At 42.6% G+C, this 27,897-nt stretch overlaps 1 protein-coding gene across 3 annotated transcripts; it reads right to left on the reverse strand.

Annotated features, from left to right (window-relative positions):
- Nucleotides 1-27,897, reverse strand: CKAP2L (cytoskeleton associated protein 2 like). 3 transcript variants are annotated; one of them, XM_024558548.4, is made up of 9 exons: nucleotides 27,809-27,897; nucleotides 26,159-26,225; nucleotides 24,349-24,400; nucleotides 13,868-15,108; nucleotides 11,730-11,937; nucleotides 6,933-7,088; nucleotides 3,881-3,944; nucleotides 2,383-2,575; nucleotides 1-1,077 (listed from the first exon to the last, which is right to left on the reverse strand). In XM_024558548.4, exons 1-9 carry the CDS (start codon nucleotides 27,837-27,839, stop codon nucleotides 852-854), a joined length of 2,238 nt encoding a protein of 745 aa, XP_024414316.2. In that variant the 5' UTR covers nucleotides 27,840-27,897; the 3' UTR covers nucleotides 1-851. The 3 variants fall into 3 exon arrangements, with proteins under 3 accessions (XP_024414316.2, XP_045049845.2, XP_071077626.1); XM_045193910.3 differs by lacking the exon at nucleotides 27,809-27,897 and adding an exon at nucleotides 27,484-27,749; XM_071221525.1 differs by lacking the exons at nucleotides 1-1,077; nucleotides 27,809-27,897 and adding an exon at nucleotides 27,484-27,750 and having other exon boundaries at nucleotides 2,392-2,575; nucleotides 6,916-7,088.

Consider the following 27,897-nt stretch of genomic DNA (forward strand, 5'->3'; position numbering starts at 1 on the left):
AAGCAGGAAAAAGTTTTTAATATTCTTTCGGTTAATATCTAAATATTCAGAAAGCTAAATTTAAAATACGTCGACCAGGGTTCTACACATTATATTTACATAGTGATTTTGATTTTCCCTTCCCAAGAGCAGTTGCCCAGAAAGGAGGACGGGCAGCTTGCTGTGTGTGGCTTCCCTGGCAGAGCAGAGAATTGAAGTGAGGGAGCAAGTGTCCCCTCCCCACCCCTCCCCTTGTTTTTATTTAAAGCGTTTCTGAATAACAAATGCAAAAGTTAGGTTTGGATATGAACAGCTAGGCGACCATCCCAATTCAGGATTGTTTCACTAGGACAACTAGTACAGAAAGGATGTGAGTGGCCCCTTACCACAAGGACACGGTGACAGAAGGCAAAGGTCACATGTAAGTGATTTGTGATCTCTGAGCAAAGGCATAGTGAGTATAAATGCATCTGTAAAATGAGGGGACTTGACCAGTGGCCTGCCATGTCCCATCCGATCTAAGCTCACACGGTCTGTGCTGGGAGGCCTTCCCTCTCTGCTAAGGTGGCTGTGCAGGGAGGAAGAGCGGTCACACGGGGCCCCACCCCCCAATACCCTTACCATACTTGGGGGACAGATTCGCACTCCACAGTGTGAAACTTCTGCACGCTGTTCAACTGGCAAACTACAACTTCAGACAAAAAAGCCAAAGGCCTTTCTGTGGGATGCAGAAATTTGAGCGGGAGCCCTGTGAGCTACCATCCAAGTCCAGAGTCTGCGTCCATGACAGTACGTTCCAGGTCCGCTGGATGAGGGCATTTCTTATCTCATGGAGGACCTGAAATACCTCTTTAATAAAAACCATCCAGAAATTATGACTCGAGGACTTGAAACCCTAATGTTATAGGCAAAGCCTCATTTTTACGGAATACAAAACACTCTGTGTCTTCCACTTCTAGCAGCTCGTTGAGAGAAGACACCACTAAGTCGTGGTCCTGCAGCATTTCTGGGTAGCGGGATACTGCTCGCTCGATCCTCGCCGACCGCCGCACGGGGGTGATCAGCTTCATGTCCCGCACTTCTGGCATTCCACTTATTCTGAGAGACAACAGAGGTGCACTGAAAACTTTGTCACGTCTTTTGAAACTGCACTCATTCTTTGTTTTTCTCATTCCATTAATAAAACACGATAGATGTTTAAATGTAGGTTAATGCAGGAGTGATGTCTAGAGCAGCTCTCACCCTAAGATGGCCTTTCCCTGATCGTCTGCATGAACTGGGTGGTGTCCCCGGATCTCAGATGGGGTAAGGAGAGGGAGTTACTGAATGAAGTGCAAGGTATGGCTTTTATATTCAAAGTGAACTGCTTGGCACTTGGTGTTTGTTTAGTCCATAAACTTTCAAAAGAATGGACAGGTTTTTGAGGAAAGTGGGCCTAACATCAAATGGGATTGGACTAACGAAATCTAAGACTTTTTCTAGCTTTGACAGTAAATTATCAAAAAAATCTATTTTCAGATGATGAATCAAACCACAGATTGAAACAAATCGGGCACCTTCCCTGTAAATTTTGAAGCGTTCCAATAAAAAGTAGCCTTGAGGGGAGGCTGCAGAGCCATAACTATGCAGACTCTGCTCTGCGCGCGCAAGGCCACTGACGGCACGCATGCGCATGCGCATGCGCAGAGCTGGCAGCCCCGCCTGCCCCCACCCGTGAGCTGACTGTGGTGGGGACATGCCGCGTCTGAGAGGAGGTCAGGACTGGAAGAGGCCTGGTGCTCCTGCTTGGAAGTTCCCTTCAAGATCAGGAACAGAGATTCATGTTACATTAACGTTTAGAAAATGACGTGGAAACCCTGACATGGTTCCTCAAATTACTCTGGAATCCGCCTTAAACTTACACTTTTAAAAAGCCAGCTGATACTCTGAGTGGTTGGTAACTAGTACACACCCAACCACCCGCCCTGTTCTTATGGGGCTGCTCACTGCCCCTCCTCCGCACCGCTACAGAGGTGGCCCTTGTTGGCACTTGGTGCTCCGCCCACCCACCCGATCTGTGCTAGGCTGTCAGGAAAGGAGGGTGGGGTCTGCAAGTGCAGGATCAGTGAGGGTGAAGAGGAACCCACTCCAAACCCTCCTGACTCCAGCAGCACCTCCCTGGCTGCAGGCCAGTTCTCACGTGGACTGTGGGAGGGGGCGGTGAGTGTGCAGGGAAAGGGCAGAGATCTCCATCCATACCCATCCTCCCCTCACCCGCAGCTCCTTCCCTGAATGCCAAGATTGGATTAGAGCACCTGGTCCTCCTGTGAGGCAGAAGGTATCCAAAAATTGCTGGCACTTGGATCTGTGGAGGAGACACAGAACTGGACCTGTGAGCAGGAAGCCTGCTTTAGGTGTGCTTACCTGGGGATGGGAGCCACCTGTAATTTGATACCAGGGTGATTATCCTCTTCTGCTTTGGTTATTTGGGGTGTTGCTGGAAATTGTTCTCTGTTTTTTGGAGAAAGACAAGACTTTCTTCCAGATTCCATGTCCCTGGCCAGCTCTTCTGTGGATGTTATATTGGTTTCAGCGACCACAGAGTTCGAGGTAATTCCTGTGTATGCAAGGTCAAGAAGGAATGCAAGATTTAACTATTTAGTACTTAACCAAAAATCAGTGGATTGACTCTATATGATGATTTCCTCATTGACCCCAGATACTAAAAAAGATAAATTGATTTGCAGCGGGACCTACAATCTGTTTTCTTGCTAAGCCCTGCACCAGTGCCCTGCTGCGTCAGGCTGCCTCTTGACCAGGTCCCTCCGTCCCCCACCAGCCTCTTTGAACATAGCCCCAGTCTCTTATTCATTCTCTAGAGAGCTCTCTTAGAGACCAGTCACTGACCTTTCACCTGTACACCATACCCTGGGGGCCATTTTTCTTGACTCACTAGGGTTAATTCACTTGACCCAATCCCCTCCTTATCCTTACCCTGGCTATCGCCTTGGACAGTGGGTGAGAAAATGTCTTGTGTTAACCCAATTTGCATGCCACCCCGATCACAATAACCAAAATAAAAGGAAGGAAATTAGACTGAGACAGGCAGATACTGTGACTGAGGCTGAGACCCCAAGAGAGGTCAATAGGGGTGAACAAGTAGGAAAACATGGATTCCTGTCTTCTCTTTTCGTCCTTTCGAAGAATATTGCCATGTATCATAAACAGACACCTGAATTTCAGCACCGTTCCCAGTGAGAGTGCCACTCAGCATGACTACTGTGTAACCTTATTCTCAAAAGGCCGTAGTAGCTGTAATCTCACATGACTGCTGCCCAAAGTTAAATCTACTCTTAGAGAGAAAAGATTTGTCACCTTCTAAACTCATAAAGATAATCCATTTTATCTTCTGAAGGTAGCTTGCTTTCCTTCTGCTCACAGAACCACCGCTCTCAGCAATTACAATGTGCCACCACTGTATCTGCACAGTATCTCTCACAGAAGAGTCCTCTAGAGGTTCTACAGTGACGGGAATGCTGAGCGCACGGCAGAGTGCTGCCATGGCCACTTCTAAAGAGCTAATGTGAATTTAGATGGAAAAGTGCTGGTGGGTTTGTTATGATGAAACCTGTGACTTAAGCCGAGCCACTTCCCCCTTCTGCCTCAGAAGAGCCGCTTGTCTCCTGTAACCTAGGACTCCCGGGAAGCAGGACATTCTTGTCCAGGCCGCTCAGTGCTGAGCAGTATATTTGCTTCTAATGACGAAAGTCAGTCAGCTGATGATACTGGCCGAGAGGCCCAGACCACAGAAACCAAGAGGGGAGAGGCATTTCAGAAGACTTCTTTTCTTTTTCATAGGTGCCCCTCAATGACTTTTACTTGTATCACTAAGGGGAACGACTTTAAATCAAGATAGCAGTACCGTCTCTGGTTCTGTTTGGGTCTTGCAAAATATTAAGAACAACTTCTCGTAACTCTTGTATTGGCTGGAAGGAAGGAAAATACATGAACAGTATTAAAAACACTCCTGAAAAAAATAATCTAAGAAACTCTATATAACATCAAATGAACTTATGTAATAAAAATGTTTGCTTTTTAAAAAATCTCTTGTCTAAATATAAATAACATTTAAAAAGTTTCAGACTTACAGCTTCATGGGAAAAATAAAGGAGCAAAGAAAATGTTGGTTAAATGCTGCAATGTTCGACTTTAATGGAAAGATGAATTGATGGAAAGTTGTCTATAATGAAACTTCTCTAAAACGAATTTATTTTCTTATTGACTCATGTGGCCCCATTGAAGATGTGCTTCCATATAAGGATCCCGGCCCAAGGAGATGAAGACAGCCATCCAGGAAACGTGGCATACACTTTATGAATTGTCTTAGTTAATTTCGGTTCTTATCATAAAGGTCATATACCTCATTACAACAAAAAAATTAATAATAGGTCAAGCTTCGAAGACATCACCCATAATCTCATCACCTAAATACAACCTTTAGTTAGCATTTTGGGCAATTTTCTCCCAGCCTTCTCATTCTTTCACCTTTTATTTGGTAATATAACTTTAAAAAAATGACAAAAAAGTTAATTTTTCTATAAAATTAGCCGAGAGAACCTTCCTTTGCCAAGGTCGGAAAGCCATGCCCTAAGGCAGCGCGTCACAAATGAGCTGCGCGTTCTCACAGGACACTGCAAGGGAGGTGGGTCTTCTGACCTGAATCCTGTGTCAAATAAATAGTAGGTATAAACTGACAACAGGGCATAAACGCAAAGGTGTCCAGATATTTTTATAAAATCTAAACTGCGTGAAGCTTAAAGAAATGGAAAGAATTATACAGAATATATTGTAAAGAACCTGAATTAAAATATTCATCAAGTGTCCTTTATGTTTTTACAAGCTTCTAGTTGAAGATGATGTATTAGAAAAATATTTGTTTCTAACTCTTCTTGAAACTCTGATTTTAAAAAAAGGGATTAAAAGGAGGAAATAATTACAAAAATTAGGAGAGAAGAAACAGCAACAAGATTTTGGAAGCTGGAATATCGAGGGAAGCAATAACCAACCGGGTCAACTCGGAAGAGCCGACTTCAAAGCTGGCAGTATGGCCAAGAAATAACCTGATCCAACCCCAGGGCCTCTGAAAGGCTCAGGGATGGATGGTGGGCAGGATCAGGAGGCCCCTTGAACATCTGCTCTGAGAGCAGCCAGGTCTCCCAGTCCACCCTGCACCCTGAGCTCCATGCAGCCTGGTGTCTGTGCCCCACCCCCAACAGAACATGGAGTACCTTCTCCAGGTCTCTGGGGAGCATCCTGCATGATGAAGGGTGGGGGCACTTACTGAAAAGAAGGGATTAAGGAAAGTCTCCTGCTGAAGGTCGAGAATCCCACTCTATTCTCCCCCCATAACACCGGTGGCCTGTTCCTGGCTCTAGGAAGGAAACTGGCAGAGTCTTCTCTAGAGAACACGACTTGTCTAAGAGGAGGGCCAAAGTACTGCTAGTGAGGGGGTCTTCCACCAATGGACCCAGCCAGGTCAACCACAGTAAAGCCCCACGCAGGTGCCCAGATCTTTTAATAAGCTTTTACATGCCAACAGCCCAGTTTCACTAGCATCTGAGTAGAGCCTTTAATGGACAATAGAGAACAGAACAAAATAAAACAAACGACCAGAGAGAGAGAGAAGGAGGGAGAGAAGAAGCAGGCAATGCGGGAAGTAAACTGATATGCCTCTAGGAACTGAGAGGTGCGGACAGAAGGGGAACTGAGGGCGAAGGGGAGAGGAGCCCCCATGCCAGCCAGTGAGGACTGGGGCAAAGCTGGCCTGTCAGGACTGGGACAGGTCACACGAGTCTGGGAGAAAGGCCTCAAAGAAAAAGAAATTAATACAATGTCTGATGTTTTGAAAGAATAAAGAAATGTAGACAATTAGAGAAGAGTTTTGGAATTAATTATACAATAAACACTCAGAAAACTGAACAATTAATTTCAGGAAAAGTAGAAAGTTGTGCTTGAGAGACAAAGTAATCATGGTATAAACTACGTGGCTCAACATACTCCTCCGTTTCCTACACATTCGTAACAATGTGAGCACGGAATAGTGACCGGGCTCCCATGACTCCAATGGAAGGACAAAGGCCGACACAGATACGCCAGGGTCACAGCGGGGTGTGAGCGTGTCGGGGGTCTGTGCAGGTGTGTGTGCAAGAGGCTAAATCCTAATCCTGCATATTTGGAAGTCCACAAATCACGTCTAAAACAGAAAAATCGGGAAATAGCAGTATAAGCATGTTACCAGAAACTACAGAGGTGAATTGAAAAATAATCAGTTTGTTCTGGGAAGCGAGAAATGGGAGGTGAGGGGAGCAGAGGCTCCATTAAAAGAACCTGTCAAACTATGTGGCCGTTTAAACTATGTGCAGGTACAACTGATTTTGAACAATCACAAATGGTACGTAGAATACACAATGACAGAAAGCAACATGCAAGGGAAAAGAGCTGTAAAACTCTTTGATTTTTTTTGTTAAAAATTATACAGAGATAGTTCTACCAGGTTTTGGAATTAAAAGAATTTCACGCAATGGCTCTGAATTACTGGTTTGTGGATATTGATGTGTTGGGTTTAACAGATTTCCAGGTTCTTTATGGTGAGGCATGGCCTTGTAAGTGTCGAATATTGATGTTATAACTTGCTATGCTACGACTCTCCGTCAGTGTGTATTTATGCAGTAAGCGTTAAGCGAGACACATTCACTTAACAAAAAAGTGATTCTATTAGCTTACAGGTAACACTGCTTTCTCTGGCATAAATATTTTAATGACAATGTTCATAAAGGGCATCCCGTACGTCACATTCCGTATATAACTTTCGGAAGTGAATTAGAAGTTATATTACATAACTGCCATATTGCAAACAACAGAACCCATGTGAGAGAGAATTTTCAAGAAATCACCCACCCAAGACAGACACTCACTGTTGCCCCACTTCTAATGGCCTCTTCGTACAGTCCGATGACATCAAACGTGCCTTTACTTGCCAAGAACTTGGCTTTGCAGATCCAGAACTTAGCAAATTTTTCAGCCTCAGGAATACTGGACAATACGGTAAATACTTCATTAGAAAGTACACCCTGGAAGAAAAACACCCAAAGGAAATTACGACCATCTCACTGCTACTCATGTCTCCTGCTATCTGCAGAGCAGGTTTGCAGAAATCAGTCTGCTCAACTGTTATTTAAAACTGAACTTTAAAAATAGGACAATTTTACCAAGGTTCAGTCTACACATAATAAGATGCACCCATTTAAATAGCACATTTCAATGAGCTTTGACACGGACGATGAAAAATTTGAAGAGTTACATGAGACCAAACAGACAGAAAAATGTTTACCATAGCTGAAGGAAGGAATGTGTTCTACATTTTCTTGTGGTATGAAACCAAACTAAACCGAACCCAAACCCCAGAGTTCACCAACCAACACTCACAGCAATGCGAACACGGGACAGAACCAGGCCTTCTGTATGACTCTAACAGAAGCGTAAGGGTGGCACGGGTGTGCCAAGGGCACAGGGGTGTGTGTGTGTGTGCGTGTGCGTGCGATGGGGATGTGTGTGGGAGTATATGAAAGAGGGTTAAATCCCACAAAAAGGAACTTTAAAGTGGCTTCACTGGTTTGGTGCCCTTCTGGCTGGTACCCAGAGCAGCACAGGGAAATGGACCAGGAGGAACGTGGGCCAGGTACCAGTGTACTCAGCCAAGCAGCACCTCCTACTCCTTGTGAGCTGGGGGGTGGACACAGAGGTGAGCTCACCGTCAAGAAGCACCGACACTACATGAAGAGGCATAACACTCACCAACCAGAGGGATAAACACTGCAGCCAATAGTTGGGGGAACAAAGAGGAATACGTTTTAAGAGTACCGTAGTCAGTATCTTCAGGGTGATGAGAGAATATTGCTATCGTGAAACCAGAACCGGCTGCTATGGAAGAGAATCAACACGTGGGCAAACAGTGGCTTGGATGCTGCTGAAGAAGAAACAGTGAGCTGAAAATCCAGAAGTGGGATTCTCGCAGAACCCAGTGCAACAAACAAAAAAACGGAGAGTATACAAGAGAAGGTAAGTTCCGGAGGATATATCTGCTATGTAGGAATTTCAATATCATGTAAGAGGATTTCTAGAAGGAAAAACAGAACAAAGTTGAACACACACTCAAAGCAGTTGTAGAAGAAAACTTCCAAGAACTGACCGAGAAAGCCAGTGTTCAGATTGAAAGGTCCTTACATAGAAAACCATACCTAGAAAACCATACCTAGCAAACCAAGGACAAAAAGAAAATCCTAACCACCTGTAGAGAGGGAAAAAAGGATTGTCGACAGAGGAATAAGAATTAGATTGACAGCAACTTTAATAAATCAGTAACTCCAGATGCAAGAAACAAAATGAAACAGTAACTTCAAACTTTCCAGGGAAAACAGTTTGAATTTAGGAACTTCCCCCAGCCAGACTAAATCTAATTTAAACATGTGGGCAAAATAATGACGGGGCCACAAGCATAAGGCCTCAGAAAGTTCACCATTCAAAAATCATGAAGTGACTAGTGAATAAACTGTAGAATTCAAGTGGAAGACTTAAAATAAAAGTAACTAGATGAAAAATATGATATGTAACTCTTGTACCATGTTTGAACTTACACCTACCATTTTCCTTTGTGACTTTAATTTATATACTTTCTTTATGAAATAAAGTAAAGTGGATCAAACACAGAAAAAAGGGAAAATCAAAAAGAATTCACACAGCCCTGACAGTGTGGCTCAGTTGGTTGGGCACTGTCCCACAAAGCAAAGTGTCACTGGTTGGCTCCTGGTCAGGGCACACGCCTGGGTTGTGGGTTCAGTCCCCGGTTGGGGTGCATACATATATGAGAGGCAACAGATTGATGTTTCTCTTTCACACTGATGTTTCTCTCCCTCTCTTTCTCCCGCCCTTCCCCTCTCTCCAAAAATAAATTTAAAAAATATTTAAAAAAGAATTTATGTGAATTGAATTACAAAATAAAAATGGCAGGCCTAAGTTTAAGCATATGAGTAATTACAATAAATATATATGAGCTAAATGGGTTTTTTGAAAAGCAGAGAATTCCAGATTTGGTTAAAACAATTCAACTGTATGTATTCATATGAGACATACTTCTAGAATTAGAGACATAGAAAAAGATTTACTTTACAAAAGCTAAAAAAAATAAAAAGCAGGTGTGGCAAGATTAAAACATCAGGTAGAAGAGAAATCGCAGCAAGCCATGAGTCCTTGTGCACATCCCCAAAGAACGGAAACGGTGACGGGAGGAGACTAGACTTCAGGTGGTGACACAATGCAGGAAGTACACAGATGTCGTGTGATAAAGTTGTACACCTGAAGTTTATATGATGTTATCACATGTTGCCCTGGTTAATTTAATTAAAAATTGGGAAGTAAAAGTGTGACAGAAATACAAAGAGAAACCATCAATCAGAGTGCCAGGGAGAGGCTCTGGCATGTTTCTTCTGGAAAGCAACAGACGAGCTAACAAACACAAATAAAGAGTTGTGCTATTTAAAGTTTCTGTTTGTTCTGATGGATACCCACGCGGTTTTCCATTCAACAGAGAATACACATTCTTTGCAAACACTTTTGGAACGCTCACCAAGACTGATCAGACATTAAGACAAGAAAATGTCAATAAATTCCATGCAGTACATTAAAAATTAAAATAGCCAGGAAAAAACCCAACACATCTGGAAGTTAGAAGATACTTTTGAAGATAACTTTGGGGTTAAAATGCTAAAAATGAAATCCTCAAACTTGTTAGAAATGAGCAACAAGGAGAACTACATGTCAGTTACTAAGCTACCGTCTCTTAGCTCCAAACCCTGTTTCTCCTCTGCTTTGTGACCCTGGGGCTAGAGTTCTGTAAACCACCTTCTGCTGACAACAGCTCCTGGCTGGGCTCTGCCAGTATGGGGCGCTAGGGAGATTGCAGAGCTGGAGAGGAGAGGAGAGGGGTCCTCCTCTTCCTCTTTGCAGTTATCAGTCAGCTATGGTACTTCACCGCAGCAGCAGCAACTGGTTCGACCTCTCCTTTTCCTTGGCATTCAAAGACCCTGCCCACACCAATGGGGGAGCATTCTTTTCTCAAGGTCTGAGCCCAGCCTGGCAGGGCCCCTTCCAGCTCTGTAGCACCAGCTTCCTCTGGGCAGTATGCCTCTTTATAGCTGGAGTTCCATTCCCAGCAGGGTTTGTCTCTCCTAGCTTTTATACTTAAAAAAAAAAAGTCCTCACCTGAGGATATAATTATTGATTTGAGAGAGAGAGAGAGAGAGAGAGAGAGAGAGAGAACATTAACCAGTTGCCTTCTGTAGGCACCCTGACCAGGGATCGAACCCACAACCTAGGTATGTGCCCTGACTGGGAATCAAACCCTCCACCTTTTGGTGTATGGGATGACACTCCAACCAACTGAGCCACTTGGCCAGGGCTCTTTTAGCTTTTAGATCTGATACCCCCAACATCTCCTGGTTCTCCTGGACCCAGAGTGTGGGTCCAGCACTGTGCGTAGCACCATGTCCCTCTGATGACCCCCTCACCATTTTTGTGCACACACGCTCACAAAATGCTGTTATGTCCATCAGCCAGCCTCTGCACCTCTTTGCATGTGTCATACTCACAAGTGTCTGGGACTTTTTGTCCCTGCAAGGCAGCCATTCATCTGTGTAGTGCTCTTGATCAGGACAAGCTCTGAGATGGTGTGACTCCCAGTGTCCCCAGAGCTTCCTGTGGGACTGTGCCACAGTCACCCTCTGTGGACTTTGCTGGGTACACACCCTGCTTGGCCTCCTTCTAGTCCCGGCCCCATATCCCACTCTCCCCTGTTTTCCTGGGATTCTCTTCCTAATAAATTCTTTCACACAAATTCTCCTCTTAGGGGCTGCTTCTAGGGACCTCATGTGAGACACTGTGAAACCAGTCCTAACACCACGTTCTTTGTAGTGTTATGATACCTGTTGTGGTTTCTATTTTTCTGACTTGACTCTAATTGATAAAGAACATTACCTATCAAACCTGAAGGATATGACCAAAGCTAAATTCAGAGGCAAATCTATAGCATTAAGTGTATTTAAAAAAATAAGACTAATATAAATGATCTAAGCTTTCAATGGAAAAAAAAAACTAGAAAAAGGACAATAAACATAAAAAGAGATGTAGACATTGATGTAGGAGAAAAAATAATCAATAAAATCCCAAACATGGCCTTTTCAAAACATTGAGAGAGCTCTTTAACAAATTTGATTTACATAAAAGGCATGGAATTACTAAAATGGCCCAAGAAATACAAACCCTAAGTTGACAAATGACCGTGGACAGAACTGAAAAGATGTACACACACAAAATTATCTCCCACAGTGAGTAGCTAAGTTTCTGTTTGACAGAGGTGACCTCCCCTTAACTATAGTTATGAACAATGGCCCTGGCTGGTGTGGCTCAGTGGATGGACTGTTGCCCTGTGAACCAAATGGCTGCCAGTTCGATTCCCACTGAGGACACACGCCTGGGTTGTGGGCCAGGTCCCCAGCTGGGGGTGTGCAAGAGGCAACTGATCTCCTGCAAATCGATGTTTCTCTCCCTTTGTTTCTCCCTCCCTTCTCCTCTCTCTAAAAATAAATAAATAAAATCTAGGAAAAAAGAAAGAAAAATGTCTCTGGGTCAAAGCTTTGGAGATTACCCTCCTCACTCACCCCTTCGATGAGCTGCAGACATTCGGTCAGAGTGCTGTTAATTTTATTGGACAATTCAAGTTGTGCTTTCCTTTCTTCTTCTTCTTTTTCCATGCTTTTCCAGAATGACATATTCATCTCCTCTATTATTTTTCTTTTTGTTTTAAGTTCCATCGGAGGCCGCTTATACATTTTCCCCTTAGATTTCTGCCATTCTTCCAGCTGTTTCCTGTTATGCAGTTAAAAGGGAAGAATGGTTTTAGGTTTTTGGGTACATGGTCAAGCTTCAGGGTCTAGGATGGGCAAAGACTGAGTACTATCACTGCACACCTTTAACTACAGACAAAGCCAGGAGACTGGAATGGAAACAATTTACAAATGGGTCCAGACAGCAGTGGGGTTGCCCCCTCTTCAGAAGGTAGTGGCATTATTAGGATTAGAGGTGATTGGCATCTCGGTCTTCAAGTCCTTTGACTTCAAGATTATTCATTCTTTTTCTCTGAAAACATTCATTTCACCTGTATGCTACTTCTGACACTTGCCTTCCACTTCTGAGATCGCTAACTCAGCACTCCGCTTCTCTCACCACACTCTTTCTATCGGCCACTGACCAGACCCACCAACCTGCACTTTGCCCTCCACAGGGTGTTGGCCACTCAGAGTGACCCACTTTACCCAGTTCCTTAGCCCACTCATGACCACATTTACTCTAAACAAGGCCAATAATTTCTTTTTGAAAGATGCTGACAAGTCCTAATCCTGCTCTTCCCCGGCCCACACACTATACAGTCTCCACCCCTGCTTCTCAGCAGCCGACAGACTGCTTGCTGCTGGGGAGCCATCAAGACTTGCAGACCCGAGTGTGGACGTAAACTCGCTGGCCTCTTCAAAGCACAACTAGATCACGACTCACAAATGTACACTTTAGCCCAGACCTCCCCCCGGAGCCCCAAACTTTGTAAAACCCACAGCCTACTGATATTTTTTATTTGATGTCTGGCAGGCATTTCAAATTTAGTATTGTCCAAAACAATGCTCTTGATTTTCATGTCTAGATCTGCCCCTGATCTGTAATAGTGTTTCCATCCACCCAGTTGCGCGGGCCTAACACTAGGAGCTGTCTTTGACCAGAGCTTTCTTTCCCTGCATCCCACACACCACCGTGTGGACAGCACTCCAGCACCATCACAGCACTGCCACTTTTTGCCTGAAATGCTGCAGCTGCAAATTTGGCCTGTGCACAAATGTGAGAATGATCTTTAAGATGCAAGCCAGACTGAGTCACTGCCAGGAATGAAACTGAAAATGCTTTCTATGGAGAACGGCAGTGTAATCTGAGTTCTGCCGGCCTCTCCAAGATTATGCCGCATTCCTCTCCCTCTCCTCACTACCCTCCAGCAGCTCGGGTGTCCCTTCGGCCTCCTGACCAAGCTCATCCCTGCCTCAGGGTTTGGCATTATCAGCCTCCAGTCCTTCCTGACTAGGAAGTTATCTGTAATTATCCTGTCTTAGTTAACCAATGTGTTCATTTCCCGTCTTCCCCACAAGAATGCAAGCTCTAGGAAGGCAAAAACCCTGGCTGGCCTAGCACAGTACCTAAAACACAGAAGAGTTCAGTAACATGCAGTAAAATTCACATATTTTAGAGTGCAGTCCTATGTTCTGACAAATGCATGAAGACATGTAACCGTAACTATGACTGCTCCTCGCCGCCTTACTGACTTTCTACAACTTTGCCTGCTCAGACTCATAAAAGTTTCCTATTCTTTCTTCCGCGATAACTTTTTTGGATTTAACCCCTGGTCAGCTTGACAAGGGACTAGCATCTCCCCACCTCCTCCTGGCCATCTTCCTTTGCTGTGCAGTCTTAAGCGCTTCCTGAGTGAGTTGTCTACACCTGCAACCCTGACTCCTTTACTCCATCATTCTGCTTCAAGCACAAAGGAAGTTAGCGAGGTGATTTACAACACACCATAGGTACCACTCAGTTCTATCAAGCCTTAATATTTAATATATTTGGGTCAAATCTTCTTTTCTCAGGGTTGAAGCTAAAAATGACCCAGGAGCCATTATTTATGGCCTACTGTCTGAGCAAGTACTCCTGATGGTCAATTTGCCTAATCACCTTAAATTGCAATTTTGGAATTAAAGCAACGTACCTTCGATCCTCTGCTGTGATCTTCTTCTTAACATCTGGGTTAGTCTGGGTTCTATTTAGGACTCCTCTTCCATTCATGGCTGTGCCACCAGTTTGAGTTTTGGGAGCTGTCTTGTTTAAACAATGATTCTGGGGAAGAGTACCTTTCAGCTTGGAGTCCAGGGTCCGTGCTTTCTGCTGATAGCTGCTGCTGTGTCTATTCCCCTTGGCTCTACTTGCTCTTGTGCTTGGGGTGTTGGGAATGACGGAAGTAAAGCTGCCAACTGCCACATCAGGCCTGCGGCTCACAGCTTTGGATTTCTGCTGCACACATGATGTCTGGGGCCTAGAATGAGGTTGAGTGGGTTTCTGGTCTTGCTTAATGTGTGGATGTCTGTGATGAAATCCTCCCTGAAGTAGACTGAGGCAGGTCCTACGTTTGGTACGTTCCACTTTTTGTTCAGTAACAGCATGTAATGGTAACTTAGCTCCACCTAGACCTTCATATTGATCATTATTAACCTTTATATCCTTCATGTCTTTGACCCCTGGTTTCTGTGATGCTTGATGCCTAGTAAGGGTCTGAACAAAGGGAGAGGGAACTGCCTTTGGGCGCTTTTCTCCTGGTTTCACAAGAGCTGTTCCTTTAGGGAGCTGCTGTGACTTTCGTGGTGGAACCCTGGTTTGTGTTTCCCCAACAGACCGCGTATTAGCTCTGTCTTTCAGAACAGCACGATTCACTGACCTTCTACCCAAGGCTCGCTTAGGGGCCAGACTGCTTTTGGTTTGACTAGAAGAGCTAGTTTTTGGTTTACTTTTGGTCCATACTTGAGGGTGTGGCAGCTTCTCAGAGTCCGGTAAGGTCTGGGGCAAGTTTTCTTTGTTCGTCTCTTTTAGAAAGTTGTGTACGGACTCACCCTCACCAGGGACATTGCCCACAGAGTCTATGTGTGCAGCGTTTTCTTGATCCGTCACCTGCTGCTTTGTAGCTTGCGGTTCCTGTATATTATGTGACCCCTCAGCCTTCCTTGACAGCTCTCCAGGGGATGACCCAGCTTTGCGCCGTTGCTGATGACTGCTGGAGGGCTTACAGTTTGGGTTGGAAGAAACATATCCTGAAGTCGGCCGTTTGCCCAGAAGTTTTGGTGGCTCCAACTTTGGCTTCTGGGACCCTGGGATATTGGCAGGTCTGGGCTGAAGTTTAATGTTGATGGGTTGTGTAGCTTTGACAGGCAAAGCAACATCCTTTTTGGGTTTAATACTCTAAAAATACAAAGACAAATGTCAAAAAAGTAAATTCACAAGAATAGCTCACTGTTTTTAAAATAAAAAATAGTTACTTTACTTAGAATTTCACTTATGGAAGTTGAAATCTGAGAAAATATAGGCTCATTAATATAGTATTAAAAAAATCCTTACCCAAGTATATGTCCCCTGATTTCAGAGAGAGAGGAAGGGAGGGAGGGAGAGAGAGAAACATTGATTGGCTGCCTCCTGCGTGTGTCTGAGTAGGGCTCGAACCCACAACCTAGGTATATACCCTGACTGGGAATCAAACTGCAACCTTTTGGAGTATGAGATGACGTTCTAACCAACTGAGCCACCAGCCAAGGCTAGAGGATTTTTAAAATGAGTTCCTATTAGAAATATCAGAATCTTTCAGCTTGGTAGAATTAAGCAGAGATGCAGCAAACATACAAAACTTGCTCTTTAAAAAAAAATAAATTTGCCTCAACCGAACAAGTACTTGCTAAACGCCATTTACATCCCAGTGAAGTGTCCCTTTGTGGGACCCTGGAAAGATACACACACAGTAAAGTTACGTTAGGGTACCACCCAAATTCCTCCTAGTCCTTTGTACTGCACTAATACTTTTTAAAGACAACGTTACCTTTGTAAAGGTCACTGTGTCACTCCAGAACCTTTGGCTCATCAGTAGCAAGGGCAGAGGTAAATGCTGGGACACCTGACAGGCTTCAAAACAGCTCTCCATAAGCATCTACCATCACAAGAGTTAGCCATATTTGTAAACTGAGGATGGTTTTAAGGCTATAAACCTTAAAATGGTTAATAACTCTATGTTATTAACAAGTAAATGTTTGTCATGTGATTTATCTTTGGACAAGAAAGGTAGGACTAGGTTACAGAGAACTTTGAAAAGTAGGGAGGGGAGTTAGAATTGATATGGTAGATAAAGGAGGAGAGAAAAGATGGTGGTGAGGTAGGTGGGAGAGGAGCCCACTTCTCCCTGTGCCCAGCTGGGACACCTAGCTCACCTTCTGAGGAACAAAGTGAACAGCCAATGCAATCCCAGCTTATATGAAGTTTGGAGGCCCAAAATTGTAGAGAACATTGAAAAATAGATGGTAAGGTCCCTGGGATCTGTGCAGGGACCAAGGCTGCTGCAGCCCCGACCCCGGCGCCTGCCCCAGGTTCCTTGGAGGAGAGTTAGATCACCAGCTGCCTCCCCTACCAAAGCAGGGAGGGCAGCGCGGCACCAGGAGGGACCTGGGTGCTTGATGTCGCTGGGGGGAATAAAGATGAAGTGGGAGACACACAGAGGTGGCATTCAGCCACTGGAACTGTGGATGCCGGCTAGGTCATTACTGGAGAAACTGAGGAGCCAGGTGACACCTGGAGAAGGGAGAAGCGTTTGGCCATGTCAGATCTGGACCCAGATAGTCTCTGGTCTGGTTAGAAAGTTGGGCTGTGTGAGAGGCCGGGCACTTGTTAAGGACAGTGGGCTTAAATAAGAATATTTTACTCAAAAAAAAAGGCTCTCAGCCACTGTTTAAGGAAGTCTCGAACAGCGGCTGGCTTGTGCCACTCACCAGGTAGCTGATGTGCACTGCTCACAAGGTGGCTGACTGGTGCCACTTGCCCGGAGGCAGGCTCCAGCGTGGCGGCTCGCAAAGAGCAAGGAGGAGGTGCACTGCATGGATCGCAGCTCAACTGGCAGACTAAGGTGCCAGCCTGGCGCAGATGGACGGTGGGGGCCGGAAGCTCACAGAGGACCTGGGCTGGAGGCTGGGCAACTGTGAAGATTACGGTCCAGACCTGGCCCCCATCCTGGCAAAACCATAGGGAGAAAAGCGAAGCCCCGCCCGGCCCCCCTGCCTGTGGCATCCAGGAAGACCAGCAGAACTTGCTCAGTGGATTTAAAGCCAGCAGGAGGCTTCCCCCCACCCAGCCCCCTTCCCTCTCTGTTTGTTTTCCTTCACCCAAGTGAGACAATAAGACCTGGAGCTGTGGAAGGTCCAGAGACAGATCCAAAGAGGGAACACAAAGCTAACCCCAATAATTGAGAAACTGAGACAAATTCCACTTTGCTCTCCTATAGAACTTGCATTTGTTTATGTGTACTAATATTATTTTAAAATAATTTTTACTTCTTTTATTTCATTAGCACTTTTTAGTCCTCTTCTTTCTGTTTTCTCCGTTTTATTTCTTTGTTTAACTGCATTGTTTGAATGGTTTTCTTATTCTCTCTTTCATATTGTATTTTAATCTTCCTTCTTTCACTTCACTAGTGTTCTAATAACACACTACTCTTGATCATGTACTTTCTATTGTTATCCAAATCATGTATTTCTTGTCATATTATTGCTGTTCCAGTACTACTGTAAATAATTGTTGTTCCATACAACTGTACATACTACACAGCACCCCTCCCTGGTCTTGGCCCATTTCACAATCTTTCTGAGCTTTATTACTGTTGTGTTAACTCTATTCTCTCGTACACTATGCCTACTTTCTATCCTTTACTCTCACTATATCTCATCACCTAACCTTGCACAAGCACTGTTTTCTAGATCCAGCTCACAATCCTTTCTCCCCTCTAACAAGAGTCTTATCTCTTTTTCACCTTTTATAAAAAGTGGCTAGTTGGGTGAAATATCACAGTTAACACTATACTTATTAAAAGGATATCCTATCTCCTCTACTTGTTGGTACTTTAATTCCCATAGAATACTCTCCTGCTATCTTAATCCATTTTGCCTTCCCCCTGCCACTGATCGCATAGAAGATTAGGTAGGAGCTGTGAGCATCAGCATACACGCTGGAGAAGAGAACCCATCAACAGAGGAACCACTAACAGGTAAAAACCCAAGTACAACAAGACAGCCCACACAAACAGAAGAAGGGGCAAACCTAGAGTGTTCACACAAGGGGATCAAAAAGGCCACACCACTGAATCCCATAGAATTCCCACCATAGAAGTTCACTCTATAAAGACAGCTAGCAAAGCGGAATATCAGGAAGCACAGACACAAACAAAGAGTCACCTAAAATGGGAGACAAAAAAAGAACCTACAATCAAAAGGAATGGAAGACTCCCTACTAAAAGAGCTAAATGAAATGGAGGTAAGCAAACTATCAGATATAGAATTCAAAGTAATGGTTATAAAGGATGCTCAAGGAACTCACAGACAACTATAAGGAACTGAGTGAGACCTATAACAGTATGAAAAAGGAAATAGAAACTATAAACAAAACCAGGAAGAAATAAAAAGTAAAATTTCAGAAATAAAAAATAAACACAGTAGAAAGAATTACACGCAGGCTGGATGAAGTAGAGAACTGAATTAGTGAGCGGGAAGCCAAGGTGGAAAGAAACACCTGGGTAGAACAGCTGCACAAAAATGACTAATAAAACCCTGTTTGAAAAAACAATGACAGAAAACTTTCTGAACTTGGAGAGGGAAAAAAACATGGAAGTTAAGGAAGCACAGAGTCCCAATCAAGATGAACCCAAAGAGGCCAACTCCAAGACACATCATAATTAAAACGCCAAGTTTTAAAGACAAAGAAAGAATCTTAAAAGCAGCAAGGGAGAAACAAGAAGTAACACACAAAGGAGCTCCGAGAAGGCTAGCAGCTGATTTCTCAGCAGAAACACTCCAATCCAGGAGAGGATGGCAAGAGAGATTCCAAGTAATGAAAAACAAAGTCCTGCAACCAAGACTACTCTACCCAGCGAGGCTCTCAATTAACATGGAAGGCAAAATAGGGAGTTTCCCAGACAAAAGAAGGCTGAAAGAATACATCCCCACCAAATCAGCATTGCAAGATATGCTAAAGGGACTACTATAAGAAGAGAAAGGAAAAGAGTGAAGGGAGAGAGGAACACAGGTATAAAGGGGGAAAAATGAATAAGTATCTATCAATAATAACCTTAAATGCCAATAGATTAAATGCTCCAATCAAAAGACACAGAATAGCTGAATGGATAACAAAACATGACCCATGCATATGCTGCCCACAAGAGACCCACCTCAGAACAAAAGACCTCAACAGCCTGAAAGTGAAGGGTTGGAAAAAAATATTTCAAGAAAATGGACAGGAAAAAAAGCTGGGGTAGCAATACTCATATCAGACAAGAGAGACTTCAAAACAAGGGCCATTAAAAGAGACCCAGGAGGACACTTTGTAATACTCAAGGGAATAATCCATCAAGAAGACCTAAACATTATAAAAATATATGCACCCAACATAGGAGCAAACAAATATATAAGAAAAATCTTGGAGGACTTCAAGAAAGATATTGACAGCAACACTATTATAGTAGGGGATTTTAACACCCCATTGTCAAAAATGGATAGATCTTCCAAACAAAATATCAACAAAGATACTGCAGCATTGAACAATGTCCTAGATCAAATGCACTTAACTGATATATATATAGAACCTTTCAGCCCAAAGAAGCAAAAATACACATTATTTTCAAATGCACATGGAACAGTTTCAAAGATAGACCAAAACAAGCCTCAACAAATTCAAGAAAATTGAAATCATATCAAGCATTTTCTCTGACCACAAGGGACTGAAACTAGAAACGAACCCCAAGGAAAAAACTCAAAAACACTAAACTTCATGGAGATTGAATAGCATGCTATTAAACAATGAATGGGTTAAGAATGAGATCAAGGAAGAAATCAAAAAGTTTCTGGAAACAAATGAAAATGAACTCACAACAGCCCAAAACTTATGGGTCACAGCAAAGGCAGTCCTGAGAGGGAAGTTCATAGCAATAAAGGCCTATGTAAAAAGATAGAAACACTTCAAATAAACAACCTAAGCCTACAGCTATAAGAATAGGAGGAACAACAACAGAGACAGCGCAGAGCAAGTACAAGGAAGGAAATAACCAAGATCAGAGCAGAATTAAATGACACAGAGACTAAAAGAACAATTCTAAGGATCAATAAATCCAGGAGCTGGTTCTTTGAAAAGATAAACAAAATTGACAAGCCATTAAGCAGACTCATCAAGAAAAAAAGAGAAAGGACCCAAATAAACACAATCAGAAATGAAGGAGGAGAGATTACAACTGATACCACAGAAATACAAAGGATTGTAAGAAATTACTACAAAGAACTATATGCCAAGAAATGTGAAAACCTAGGTGAAATGGACAAATTTCCATTTAAGGAAGAGCTAACCCCTATCTTTCACAGACTATTCAAAAAAATCCAAGAAGATAGAAGACTCCCAAACTCTTTTTATGAAGCCAGCATCACCCTAATCCCAAAACCAGATAAAGACACAACAAAGAAAACTACAGGCCGATATCGCTAATGACATAGATGCTAAAATCCTCAACAAAATATTGGCAAACCACATCCAGTAATACATTAAAAAGATCATACAGCATGATCAAGTGGGATTCATCCCAGAGATGCAAGGATGGTATAATATTCGAAAATCAATAAACATATTATGTCACATAAACAAAAGGAAAGACAAAAATCACATTATCGTATCAATAGTGTAGAAAAAGCATTTGATAAGGTATGGCACCCTTTTATGATAAAAACACTCAGCAAAGTGGGAATAGAGGGAGCATTCCTCAACATAATAAAAGCCATATATGAGAGACCTACAGCCAACATCATACTCAATGGGCAAAAACTAAAAGTTTTCCCACTAAGATCAGGAACAAGACAAGGATGCCCTCTCTCACCACTCCTATTCAACATAGTATTGGAAGTCCTAGCCACAGCAATCAGACAAGAAAAAGAAATAAAAGGCATCTAAATTGGAAAGGAGGAAACGAAACTGTCATTGTTTGAAGATGACATGATAGTGTACATAGAAAATCCTATAGACTCCCCCTCCCCACAAACTACACAACCTAATAAATGAATTTGGCTCAATAGCAGGGTACAAAGTCAATATTCAGAAATCGAAGGCATTTTTGTACACCAACAATGAAATATCAGGAACAGAAATCAGGAAAAAAAAATCCCATTTGATATAGCAACAAGAAAAATGAAATACCTAGGAATAAACCTAACCAAGGAGGTAAAAGACCTGTACTCAGAAAACTACACAACACTGAAGAAATTAAGGAAGATATCAATAAATGGAAGCATATACCATGTTCATGGATTGGAAAAATTAACACATCAAAATGTCCATACTACCCAAAGCAATTTATAGATTCAATGCAATCCCTATTAAAGTACCAATGACATATTTCACAGATATAAAACAAACATTTCAGAAATTTATATGGAACCATTAACGATCCCGAATAGCTGCAGCAATTTTGAGAAAGAAAAAGAAAACAGGAGGGATCACAATGCCTGATATCAAACTGTATTACAAGGCCACTGTAATCAAAACAGCCTGGTAAGCCTGGTACTGGCATAAGAACAAACACATAGACCAATGGAACAGAATAGAGAGCCCAGAAATAAGCCCAAGTCTCTACGGTCAATTAATATTCAACAAAGGGGGAAGCAGCATAAAATGGAGTAAAAATAGTCTCTTCAACAAATGGTGCTGGGAGATCTGGACAGCTATATCCAAAAAAATGAAACTTGACCACCAACTTACACCATACAAAAATTAATTCAAGGTGGATAAAAGACTTAAAATAAGTTGTGACACCATAAAAGTCCTATAGGAGAACATAGGCAGGAAAATCTCAGATATTCCATGCAGCAATATTTTCACCAATATGTCCCCCAGAGCAAGGGGCATAGAGGAAAGAATAAACAAATGTGATCTTATAAAAATAAAAAGCTTCTGCACAGCTAAAGAAAACAGCATTAAAATGAAAAGAGAACCAACCATATGAGAAAATATATTTGCTAATGATACCTCAGACAAGGGTGTTATCTCCAAAATATATAAAGAACTCACATTACTCCACTCTAGGAAAACAAAAAACCCAATTAAAAAATGGGTAAAGGACTTGAACAAACACTTCTCCAAGAGGACATTTAAAGGGTCCAGAGACATAGAAAAGATGCTCAGCATCACTAGCCATCTCTAGAGAGATGCAAATTAAAACCACAATGAGATACTACTTCACACCGGTCACAATGGCCATCATAAACAAATCAACAAACAAGTGTTGGAGAGGATGTGGAGAAAAGGGAACCCTAGTGCACTGTTGATTGTTGGTGGGAATTAAGACTGTTGCAGCCACTATGGAAAACAGTATGTAATTTTTTCAGAAAGCTAAAAATGGAACTGCCTTTTGACCTGGCAATTCCACTGTTGGGATTATACCCTAAGAACCCTGAAATTCCAGTTCCAAAGAACCTATGCACTCCAATGTTCATAGCAGTACAATTTACAATAGCAAAGTGCTAGATGCAACCTAAGTGCCCATCAGTAAATGCATGGATCAAAAAATTATAGTACATTTACACAATGGAATACTATGCAGCAGAAAGAAAGGAAGAGCTCCTACTCTTTGTGACAGCATGGATGGAACTGGAGAGCATTATGCTAAGTGAAATAAGCCAGGCGGTAAAGACAAATATCATATGATCTCACCTATAAGTGGAACCTAATCAAAACAAACAAGCAAGCAAAATATAACCAGAGACATTGAAATTAAGAATAAACTGACAGTAACCAGAGGGGAGGTGGGAGGGGATAATGGAGGGGAAAGGGGAAGGGTTTTCAGGAACATCTATAAAGGACACATGGACAAAACCAAGGGGGGGTAGGATCAAGGGTAGGAAGCGGGGATGGCTTGGGTGGGGGTACAATGGAAACAACTGTACTTGAACAACAATTAAAAAAACACATAAAGTTAAAAAAATATAAAAAATAAAAATAAAGTGCTTTTTCATTTGTTAAAAAGAAGAATTGATATGGTAAAGGACAGGACCATCAGTACTGAAAGCAATTACTCAGCAAGGTGAATTTGGCAGAGGTTTGTAGAACCAGAGGAAGATATATTTCCAGAGGAAGATATGAGAGTGCAGGAGCTACCGTTCTCTATGTTTCATTCAATATTTTCAAGAATTACTATATAAACTTTGTGAGTATGGAAAGAAAGTCTGTCACCAGAGCCACTTGGCATTCAGGGCAAGGCGATGTCCACTCTAGCGCTGTATGGGTATCTGTGGTGTTGCTGGGGTGGGAACAGAGATAGACGGTGCACCCACATAGCTACAGCTGGGTTACTCTCTGAGTCCCAACATTCATATCCATCTCTGATCTCTCCATTATCACTTACTGCTCAGGCAGGGAGGTTGGTATCAAAATGCGCTGTTCCTTAGTTGTTCTTTATTGTACATTAAAAACATTGAGATATAATTTGCATCCCATAAAAATTTAAAACATATAATTTAGTATATTTACAAAGTGTACAACCATCACCACTAATTCCAGAACATTTTCATCACCCCAGAGAAATCCCATACTTGCGTTAAGTCACTCCCTGTTTCCCTCTCTCCATAGGTCCTGACAACACTTATCTACTTTGTTTCCATAGAGCAGGCTATTCTTTACATTTCATATGAGTGGAATCATACAGTACAAGGCCTTTTCTGTCTGGCTTCTTTCACCTAGCATGACATTTTCAAGACTCACCCATGTTACAGTATGTACCAGTACTTCATTATTTTATTTTTTATTTAATAAATTTTAATGTTTAGAGCAGTTTCAGGTCTACATGCAAACTGAGTGCAAAAATACAGAGTTCCCATAAACTCATGCCACACATATACTTCATTACTTTTTATAGCTGAATAAATATTCCATTAGACCTTAAATATGTTGGGATACTTTTCCATTCTATCCACAATCTAGCTGAATGGAACTGATGAGGAAATATGTCCTTGTTAAGCAGCATCCCAAAGTGGTTGAGACTACAGGCTGTCAGCTCTGTCATTTAATAGCTGTCCTGTGACTCAGTTCCTTCATCTGTAAAATGGGGCTACTAACGGTACCTACCTCATAAGGCTGCAAGGACTCAATGAGTTAATACAAATGAGAAGAGTACAGACACATAGTAGGTGTTCAATAAATGTTAGCTATGAAGAAACCGAAGTGCACTTAAGGATTTTTTTTTGAGTTATCAAAATTGAACTATAATATGTTGTACTTTCCAAAAACAATTCTGTCCCTTGAACTGTTCTTATAGTTACAAAAAATATTTGTGTAAAACATGTTCTTTAGGTTGCTAACATCTTTGTTATTTTTATTACTAATCATACAAAATAGATATTTTTTAAAAGTCTAATTTCTACTTACAGATTTGGAAGGCAGAGGATTTGGGCAATTATTCTTGGCTTTTAGATAAGGCCTATAAAAGACAAAATAAGATTAATTCTTAGTATAGAAGGATCACCAAGACCTGGGAAGTATAGTGATTAAAAATGAAATTTAAATCATGAAAATTTCTGTTTATGGTAAAATAATTCAAAATGATATTCAGTGCAGTCTCCTTATCCTCCCTTCCTTACTCCCATTATTCTTCTCCTCAGAGACCATCCCTGCTCTTACCCACTTATCTGTGATCCCTTCAGAGATGTCCTACACCGACACAGTATTCTAACAATGTCTTTTCTTTATATTTGCAGTCTTATTAATTGCAACATCGGAACACTGCAATGTGCTCATCACTGGAGATACAATGCCAAACAAATTTAAAAAATCTTGTTTTAAGTATCTCTAAATAGTGAATTATCAGGGGGAAAAGTGATATAATTAAAAAAAAAAAACCCCAGGCATATATAAAATCTAGCTAGTGAGACGGAAAATGCAAAACGGGATAGGAAAGTAGAAGAGGATTTGGAAGGATTTAACCTCCATGGATCAAAAGCAGTTGCCAGGCTAATAGGCACTTTGACCATGATTTGATGTTTGTTTCTTCCATCCTGAATGTAAGCCCTGGGAGGGCTGGACTGCTTTGTCTTTTTTTCCCATCCTCACCTGAGGACGTGCTTATTGATTTTAGAGAGAGGGGACGAGAGGGAAAGAAACATCCATGTGAAAGAAAATGTTGAGTGGTTGCCTTCCCATATGCACTCTGACTGGGGATGAACCTGCAACCTAGGCATGTACCCTGACTGGGATTTGAACCCGTGACCTTTTGGTTAACTTGACAATGCTCCAACCAACTGAGCCACACCAGCCAAGGTAGGACTGCTCTGTCTTGCTAAGCACCATGTCTTCAGAACTACCAGCAATATATTATACAGGTATTAAATAATAAATCTGTTGAATAAATTTACTAAGTTTATTTGATCAAGGAAATAGAGTTGAATAAAAACCCAAAATAAAAAGAAACTAAAATAAAGGATGAAAGCTAACTTTGTAAAAATTCATTTTGTAAAAAAAAGTTTAGCAACCCAGGTGGACAGAAAACTTATCAGTGCTCAGAAGAGGGATAAATAACATCACTAAGATGGCAAGATGTTGACAAAAGATAAAAGTGAATCGATCATAGCACGTCCACCTCAAGAGTAAGTGCTAAGAGTGATTTTCAAGCGGTGTGCCACAAGAATTTTTAAAACATGCAGTACCTGACTATTTAGTCAGGAGCACTGACCTCTTCTACCTTAGATTGTCTAATAAAAAAATGGCAATAGCCAACACAACAATAGCTGTCTGGTGTGAATGAATGAATTAAAATTATGCCTATTGTTTCAGTTAGATTGGCAAAAGATACACTTTTTGGTGTGCTGCTGAATCTTAGTAATGAGTAAAGAGAGGAAAAGGCTGAAAATCGCTGTGCTCTGAGAATGACCAAGGAACACCATCAGGCGGAAGGATGTTCTCGTGCGGCTATGGCGGACTGAACGGTGCCTTCACAAGAACTACTTTCCCAGGAAAAAAAGCAGGGACAGGAAAAGCTTCCAGCATGGTAGGTAATATTGTAGATCCTTCCCTCCTTCTTTGGAGACTGTCACAATAATAATGCTTCAATCTGCACCAATGTACTAGCTACCGCCCAGAGGTTTTTGTCCTGCTTGAACTGAAATGCCCCTTTGACAGGGCTTTAAATTGCTATTAGCAACCAGGGCAACGAGAATCGTGTAACTGTGGGAGACAGACTCACTTGCTGTTTTGGCACTTCAGTTTTCCCTTGGCTGCTAGATACTCCTGGAGCTTTCTCTGCCGCTCTTCTGAAAAAGAGGCAAGCAAACAACAGAACTTCAGCTTGGGATTTTAACTAGTTCATTTATATTTTACAGGATGACACTTTTACTAAAGATTTCGGCTTTGGACCATGTCTCCAAGTTAATATCAAGACTACCATATCATATATATACCACATCCCATATTAAGCTCTTCACACTTACATTTACTCTACTCTGCACACCAATCCTGTGAGCTATTTTACTGTCTGAAAGGTAAAGAGGGTAAATGATGTGCCCTAAGTTACCCAGCTCATTTGCGGCAAGGCAGGATCTGAAGCCAGGTTCGTTCAACCCCAGAGCCCTTGCTCACAGGCTCTGTTCGCAGCTACAACATATGCTTGCCTGAATCAGTTCTGTTACTGGCCCACCTGAACTGCTGAGCCAGGTCTGGCTTTATTATATTTTTTCCAACAGGGATGATGATTTTTGCCTACAAACCCTTACTTGGTTACCTTTGGGAGCAAGAAGGCCAGGTTACAAAACCAGGAACTTTTTTGTTCCTTTGGGAACAAAATAGGCCAGGTTAGGGAGTTCATGGTAAACATCTATATGGTAGTTTTCTAAGCAAGGCATCTGTGAGAGGATGAAAGTCAGTATCTCTAAGTTTGAATGTAATAGTGGAGATAAACAACAATAATTACAATACAAGGCAAAACCTAGGTGCCATAAGAGGGTTAAAGAAAGAATTATGGGAATTCATAGGCAGGAACTGAGGGGAGTAGGTGGTTGGAAAAGGCTAAAATTCAATAGCTTAAAAAAAAAAAAAAACAACTACAGGTAGCAAATCTGTTCTCCACCTCACCTAACCAGAGCTGCTCCGTGTCCCCAACTGGCTCTGATGCACACAGGTATTAAATAATAAATCTGTTGAATAGATGGACTAAGTTTATTTCATCAAGGAAATAGAGTTGAATAAAAACCCAAAGTAAAAAGGAACTAAAATAAAGGATGAAAACTAACTTTGTAAAAATTCTTTTTGTAAAAAAAAGTTTAGCAACCCAGGTGGGCAGAAAATTGATCAGTGCTCAGAAGAGGGAATTTATCAATGGGAGCCAGACCACGCCAGGCAGTGGAGAGCAGGGGCTGTGGGGTCTGACAGGCCGGCTGAGACCCCAGTTCTGGGACGTCTGGCACATTAACAAAACCTTGCTGAGCTATAACGTGGGGACAGAAGTGCCCAACTTTGCGGGTCGGGTCTTTAAGTGAAGCGCCCAGGCCGCGTCAGATAAATAGATGTCATTACCTACACCATCCAGATGCCGGAGCACCAGGGAGGTGGGCTTCAGGAACCTACGCCCTCGAAGCGGGGACTGGATCCACCCCGGCCACTGTGCAGGCTCGGGCTGGCGGGGGGCCATCCCGGCCGGGGGTGGTTAGGGGGCGCCGGGCTCCACCTGGACGCTCAACCTGGCAAGAAGGGGACCGTGACAGCCCCGCAGAGCTGCTGCGAGACCTGCTGGGAAAGTGCCCACGGGATCAAACACCCCATAGGGACTCCGAGACAGGCGAGGCAGCTGGTACCTTCCGCAGAGACAGCCTGCTGCTCCCCGCTGTCCGAGAGCACTCACCGGCAGCGGCAGCGAGCGTAGACCTCGCCATACTGGCTCCTCCAGGACAGTTGATCTTCAAAGGCCTCGCCGGAGTTGCAGACGAGCTG

This window comes from Desmodus rotundus, chromosome 5, assembly GCF_022682495.2.
Source record: "Desmodus rotundus isolate HL8 chromosome 5, HLdesRot8A.1, whole genome shotgun sequence".
Classification (NCBI taxonomy): Eukaryota; Metazoa; Chordata; class Mammalia; order Chiroptera; family Phyllostomidae; genus Desmodus; species Desmodus rotundus.